The sequence below is a fragment of the Doryrhamphus excisus genome, chromosome 20 (assembly GCF_030265055.1).
Source record: "Doryrhamphus excisus isolate RoL2022-K1 chromosome 20, RoL_Dexc_1.0, whole genome shotgun sequence".
NCBI classification, from domain to species: domain Eukaryota; kingdom Metazoa; phylum Chordata; class Actinopteri; order Syngnathiformes; family Syngnathidae; genus Doryrhamphus; species Doryrhamphus excisus.
Genome location: NC_080485.1, coordinates 15871229 through 15878896, shown reverse-complemented (window position 1 = coordinate 15878896; position 7668 = coordinate 15871229). Strand labels below are relative to the sequence as shown.

Genomic DNA, 7668 nt, shown 5'->3' with positions numbered 1-7668 from the left:
TGAGAAACACACCGCCCGTCTGATATTCAAAGTCATCACTTCCGGTTTCATACGCCACTCGTTTTTCACCAGAATCTTTCCTCAGTTTTTGTACACTCCAGTCGACCCCCCCACATTGTCGTTCAGATTTGCAGCTTCACACTATCAGGGTTTTTATCAAGACATGAATTAATATATCATGCTGTTAGCATTATTATTATTATTGAAAAATACATTTAAAAAAATGTATGTTTTGCCCAAATGACGCATTCCCAGGCATAAAAATGGACCAAATGATGCAAAAAACAAAATTGAAAGACATTGTGATGATACAGTATGTATTCTACACTAGCCTCTAGGTGTCGGTAATGTTGGGCGAGACACACAAGCACCAGACTTATTGCAGGTTTTAAATTTGTTCACATACAGGCATAATAATAATAACAAAATAATCATAATTACTGTAATTGTAATAATATCTACAATGACACGGGCTACATAATCCACTCCTTATGTCTACAATATTGGCTAATAGGACCGCAAAGATTACAATAGGGGTGTGATTTCATGTTTAGAGGGCTCTAGCAATGTGAAAAAAGGTATTAAAAAGTCCTTAACAGGTTTTCTATGCTCAAAGTATGAAAATATTTGATTTATAAATACGAGGTACATTATTTAAAAAAAACAAACAAACAAAAAAAAAACCCTTAAACTGTATTATGGAAAGCAGGAAGTGAACAAATGTCAGTGTCACTACAGACAGAAACCTATCATTTATATCAATGCTTCATTTCTGATGCAGCTCTTACAGCAAGTAGGTTTATATTTATTTGATATAAACAACAACGCCAACAAAAAAAAGCTTTCATTTCAACAAACAAAACACACACACACACACACACACACACAGTCTGAGTCACTTCATTGTACCGCAACACTCCTCGGTCGCCTCTCCCCCGACCAATCCATTTGGGATTAACAGAGCTAACGAAGGCATCTTTTGCAACAATACCGCCGCCACTAATTAAAGCCTCTTCTAATGAGGGCTCATTGATTGACACAGCGGAGTTGGCCTCTTCCCCTCGCCAACATCAACTATGACAGCCACATGATGAGGCTGATGACAGGCTCCCATGCAGGGAGATGACAGGACGTCACCGCACGGCCGCCACCGCCACCGCCACCACCGCCACCGCCACCACCACCACCACCACCACCACCATCCCAAAACAATATGTGACACCTTGCGTCTTACTGTCTGGTCATTTTATGGACACTTAAATGAATAAGTTTCATTTTTAGTAATTGTTGTATTCCAGACTGGCCAAAAGTAGAAAATATAACACTCGTAAACAAGACTGGCTACTTTTTGATAACTAGATGGTATGCTAACAATTTTTCATTGCTTCCCTGATTATTATTATTATTATTAATTAGTTTTCATTTTAGGAAAATACTTGATACGGAGTGGATATAGATACTTAGAGTATCTTCATAACACAGTAGTACCTTGGTTATCATTACTTACTCCTTCCAGAAGGTCCGACAAAAAACAAAAACCTTCAAAAGTGGAGGTCATTTTTCCTTTAGAAAATAATGTCAATCCAGGTAATCCGTTCCAGACACCCAAATATAAACAAATACATTTTGTGGAGACTAATTCCAGTTTTGCATGCAGAAAATAATGTAAAAAATATAAATAACAACACTGTAGTTTCTGTGAAATACTGTACAAAAACCAAGGTGACATTTTGGCGAAACTGTTCTCCAAAAACCGAGATCTGTACAGTCTTTTGCAGAAAAACCTTTGCTCAAATATACAATTTAGTACAATTAACAAAAAAAATATGTACCATATTTTCTGGACTATAAGTCGCACAAGGCCAAAAATGCATAATTAGGTAGAAAAAAAACATACATAAGTCGCATTTTTTGCGGTTAATTTATTTTCCAAACTACTTGACCAAAACAGACATTACGTCCTCTTGAAAGGCAAGTTCTAACAATAATAAAAGAATAGAGAACAGGCTGAATAGGTGTAAGATATGCTAACACAATGCTTATTCAGCTACACAAAAAATAAACATGAACACAAAAGGTGTCCAATCTTTATGGAACATAAACACTTTTTTCATTTATAAGTCGCTCTGGAGTATAAGTCGCAGGAACAGCCAACCTATGAAAAAAAGTGTGACTTATAGTCCGGAAAATACGGTATATAGTCCTTGGAAGTCGTTGTGTGACATCGGCTTTCTTCATCTCGGACAATAATTTCGAACTTGGAATGCAGTATTATTGCCTCCATTGAGGAGGTTTTGTTATACACTTGAGTGTCAGGAAAATATAGATTGTATTTTAATTGTACTCATAAAATGGTTGGTGTCCATTATTTGACTAATTTGACCAATACTAGTTGTGACATATATACAGTATGTATTTCTGCTGAGATACATATTCATATCACACTGACTTGCTATGATGATTTACTAGTGGCCTCTTGTCTCTAAGTGTTTATCCCCTGATTCAATTAGCCTTGGGTGTCTAGGCATGTGAGTCTGACAGTCATCATCTCTGCCCCTCCCCTTGCGTCTGCGGATTCCTGTTTGATTGTTTGAATAGTCAGACACTTTCTCTAGAAGCCGTCTTTCCAGGTTGTATTGATTAATTGATTGTATTGATGGTTATTTTGCGGTCATACTGAGTAAAACATGCAAGGCGATTGAGTCTCGGTCTTGGGTTCTCGGCAGCTTGATACGTGCAATGTTGTACGAGGACCGTGTTGTATTTGTAAATGCAGTTTTTCTCGTATTCTTCTCCGAAATGATCGACTCCGCCGAGAATGTACAGGTATGAATCATCCGGTGTTTGTGGAGGATGTTCGTATCTGCCCAACTGACTTTACAAGGCAGACCATGCCGTACGTCTGGCATCCCTCGAGGACGGTCCCACTCCGGGCATGAATCACGGCAAAGAGGCCGACAACGAGGGTGGAAGTGTTTGAGTAAATCTTATGCAAGCCCCGCCGGCGCCTCTGGCGGGGCTTCCTGCGATCGGGCTTTGAGAAGCCCCGAGGATGACAGGTGCTTTCCGTAATGCCTAACTGATGAGAGCCAATCAGTGCGCCCCGATTCAGCCGGCGTGCGCCTCTCTGCTGCCGCTGTTGTCATCTGGCCCGCCAAAGTAAAGATGAGCTTGACTGACAGATGCATCCGGGGTTCACAGTTTATTGGTTTCTAGCGGAGAGCCAGATATGCCAATTTAGACGGGCTAGTGACAAAAAGTTCCCATCTAAATGGAATAATTTTACCACTGGGAATTCTGTGTGCATTTGTGTGTTTCTCTTTGGGGGTGTTTCTCTCTTTCCCTCTCCCTCTCCCTCCCTCTCTCCTTCTTTTCTCCATCCTTTAACAAGGCCTGAATGACAAACACGTTGGACGGTTAGGGGCTGACAGAAACAGCAGCTTTTGATGCTTCACAGGGGATCCATGAAATAAACAATAGGCAGAGGAAGGAGAGCAATTGGAATAAAAGCCAATTCCTCCTCCTGTCTAAGCCTTGGCCTGTTTGACGCAGAGCCGTAACAGTCGAGTCGCCATGTTGGCCTTTCACACAGAACCGAAGAACTTGCAGTGCCATCAAACGTTGGCGCGCTCTACACAGAACTAAAAATGCTATGAACAAGGATCAAAATCAAATCAAAATTGTTATAAAAATAATAAAATAAAATACTAAATCATTTCCAATGAGTGCAAATATTAAATAAAGACATGTCCCGACATTGAGAATAAAAAAATACTGGAGCCAAAATTGGTCCGAATTGCAAAGTTGACCAGCCAATCACAGGGCACATATAGACAAACAACCATTCACACTCACATTCATACCTATGGAGTCGCCAATTAACCTAGCATGTTTTTGGAATGTGGGAGGAAACCGGAGTACCCGGAGAAAACCCACGCATGCACGGGGTAGCCAAGGGTGGAATTGAACTTGGGTCCCCTAGCTGTGAGGTCTGTGCGCTAACCACTCGATCACCGTGCAGCCCCTCCTATCGTGTCAATGAGGTAAAAATGCTCGATGCCAGTGTTTCCAGGAGGCTAGTGTTATGTTGGTCCAGATGGTGAAGATGGCTTCACGGAGGGCATCCACTGTCTAGAACTGATTTTTAAACTTCAGTGAAAATCAATCAATCAGTAATAAATAAATAAATATAATAATAATAATAATAAAACGGCAAATAATAAAAACTTAAGAAACCACATATAGTTGGTGGATAGACAAATTATTTTTTTCAGATTAAAAAAAAAATTACAAATTTCAGATTTATACTCTTTTTATTTACAACATATTGCGCAACTGCAGGGTCTTGAGGCACATGCTAACTCTCAAACTAGAGAGCTAGCGACCTAATCGGTAGCCTTCAAGTTATTTCCTTTCAACTTAAATAGCCAAAAACGTACCACTTCCACACGGATAGGGAGGATAACTATTAACAGTTATTTAACCTTTAACATGAACATGAATCAAACGTAATAATTTTTTCTGGGTACATGATACCATACAGCATCCATATCAAACTTGCGCGGGCCGTGCTAGCATGAAACTTTTATATCAAGGCGGGGGCCTCAAACTAGTGTCGGGCCACATGTTTAAGACCCCTGACTTAGAACCTCCTTCAGATCCAACAGTGCAACATGTTCATTCTTGCAGTTTTTCAGGTGGTCTTTTCTAGTTCCTGCTCCTGTAATTCTTTGAATCCCAATCCGGTTTTCCTTCCTTCGGTTCCTGGCAAGGAGACTAGGAGTCAAGAGGTGACATATAAAAGAATTTATTTCTCATGTGCACAAAAGGAATTGGAACAGAACCGAAACAGAGCAATGATTGAGGCCACAGGGCTTTTTCCATATAGATTTTTTCCTCAGAAATCCTTTTTTTTTTTTAATGTCCATGACACATCTCCTGTATCATCTTTACAACATTTCCCTCCGAGGCGTTCCACTTAGCACAGCTAAGATTCCATCCATCTCACTTTGTCCGTCCTCCTTTTTTTGCACAAGTTGAGCGGCGTGCGGAGAGAAGTGCAACTTCCAAGAGGACGGTCTGTTTGTCTGACATCACCGTCGTGCCAGATGACGTCGACTCCCAGTCGGGAGGGGAGGCGATGGATGCGTCTGTACATTGGGACCGCCGAGTGTATGATGGCAACGTCTATAAACGGCTGACGGGACGGTGGTGTTGATTGTAGCCGAGGACTAAACCCTTTACGAAAACCAACGTCCTCCACTTTCCTGCGGAAGCGTTAGTCCGAGCCCAGCGACAAAAGATGATACAGAAAGCCATTTAACTTTGTTGCATAGTGACATAAAAAACATCATGGCATTATCATGAGGAGAAAATGACACGGACAACTTATGTTAGCCTGCTACAAACGGGCGTGTACGTCGCCTCGGGTTACACAGCGGGTCGCGCCTTCCTCTAACAGCACAACTCGACAATAAAGACACACACGTAAATGCATCGCTCCGTTTATCTACAAAGGGAAGCCGCTTCAGTAGTGTATGACGATATTTACAAAGAAGAATTGTCTTCACAATATTCACAAAAATCGCTCTACAAAGCGGCGCCGTTGTCCGCCGTTTTGTATGCATCGCGTCAGTGTCGACTACTTGTTTTGGAAGATAATACTGCTTCATTGACGCACACGTACACTGTAAATAAAATATTAAATATCAAACTAAGTCTTTGGCAAATGTAGTTCAAAGTACATTCACAAAATATTCGCAAAAAAAAAAAAAGAAAAGACAGGATTTTCTTTCAGTCTGCAAGGGGAGAGTTCGATGCCAGTCGCGGAACGGTGGCGTTGACGACTCGGTAAAGGCAAATCAATGTCATGTTGTTTATAAGGCATACGTTGAAGCTAGTTTACAGTCGGTATGCGCAACTGTAGGCATCTAGTGGTATGACTAAGTAGCTGAATAGGAGTCTTCTTCGTGTAGCCAAGGAGCTATGGCTTACAAAGTCCGTCGCTTCTACCGATGTCTACGCGCGCCACCTCGGCCCGTCTGCCTCCGTTGTGTTTTTCCTACGCGAGAATTTGGAAAATAAGTCCGATAATTAAGTATAGTGCAAAACAAAGTGTGACAACTACTTTCAAAATTGGATGCATTTTTATACATTAAAATTTATGACAGGGGGAAAAAATAACTTAACATTTAAAATTCCAGCGAGGCAATTTTAAGTATAAGGTCGCCAAGTTTATTTTTTTTTAAAAACAATTAACATATATATATTTTTTTTACATCTGATTGTTTGCCACGTGTTGCCGCTTATTTGTCGGCGGGTTTCTGGAGTGTGGCGTTCTACTGAAGCACCAAAGTCGAGGCTGAATTACGCTACAGCGCTACGACGTCCTGACGTGCAATCCTCCACCAGAACGCTAGGGGCAGTGTTTTCCTGAGCGTGAGTAAACCACAACTCTCTGTTCCCTTGGACTAGCTATTTCGGTTTCGGGTCTCGTACTAAACAGTGGCAAATTTTCAAGGAGCGGTGTTATATCGGAGGTCATGGTTGCCAACGTCCGGAAGAACGGTCGGTCCATGCTGCTGGGAGAACTTCATTCATTCATTTTCTACCGCTTTTCCTCACGAGGGTCGCGGGGGGTGCTGGAGCCTATCCCAGCTGTCTTCGGGCGTAAGGCGGGGTACACCCTAGACTGGTCGCCAGCCAATCACAGGGCACATATAGACAAACAACCATTCACACTCACATTTATACCTATGGACAATTTGGAGTCGCCAATTAACCTAGCATGTTTTTGGAATGTGGGAGGAAACCGGAGTACCCGGAGGAAACCCACGCATGCACGGGGAGAACATGCAAACTCCACACAGAGATGCCCGAGGGTGGGATTGAACCCTGGTCTCCTAGCTGTGAGGTCTGCGCGCTAACCCCTAGACCACCGTGCCGCCCGCTGGGAGAAGTTACTAGTTGAAATTTTTTGGAGATGCACGTCTCTTATGGCAGCACCGTGACGCTGGAACACAATTCAGGATTTAAGGACTTAAGAGCCAGCATGTTATTTCATCCGCTGTTCCATCCAGCCATTCCCGCCTTTTCCTGTTTATCATTGGACCAGAAGAAGAATACTGCGCTTCAAATGTAACGGAATGTGAGGATGCATGAGTAAAAGAACAACGACAGCCAACAACAGCAACAAAGAGTCAAAAATAAAAGCCCACGTTTCCCCGCGTTGAAGTCTTCACACTTTTTCAATTTATATTTCATAATATATATATTTATATAATCTCTGCAAAGTCATTTTGGAAATGTTCAGGCGTGATGGTTGTAATATGTGACGGGGGGGTTAGGGGGCAGGGCAGGGGGGGCGCCCGTGACTCTTATGGCCCAAAGTGTGAAGCGGCGCTCGGTGCGTTGCCGTCCTTCCTCGAAAAGCGAAGCTGGTGACCCGCCGGCTTTCCTCGCGGAATCCCTCCTCGAAATTCCCTTTGTGTTTTCTCAGACGGGGACAATGTGGAGGCTGTAGCCCTGGCCTTGCAGTTTGAGCTGGTCTCCGTGGTAACTAGTGGCGGTCGTAGGCAGCGGCAGCAGCGGAAGGTGCGGAGCCACGGGATGCGGCACTATAATAATAAGGGGAACCTGGAAGTTAACAGAAGAACGAGCCGTTGGAAA

At 42.6% G+C, this 7668-nt stretch overlaps 1 protein-coding gene across 1 annotated transcript in view; it reads right to left on the bottom strand.

Moving 5' to 3' along the window:
- Positions 1 to 4830: 4830 nt before the first annotated feature.
- pax2a (paired box 2a) overlaps positions 4831 to 7668 on the bottom strand; it is a 46966-nt gene continuing 44128 nt past the window's right edge. Inside the window, exon 13 of the mRNA XM_058059274.1 lies at positions 4831 to 7616. Within this exon, the coding sequence (XP_057915257.1) occupies positions 7495 to 7616 (122 nt within the window). The 3' untranslated portion in view covers positions 4831 to 7494. The remainder of the gene's footprint in view (positions 7617 to 7668) is intronic.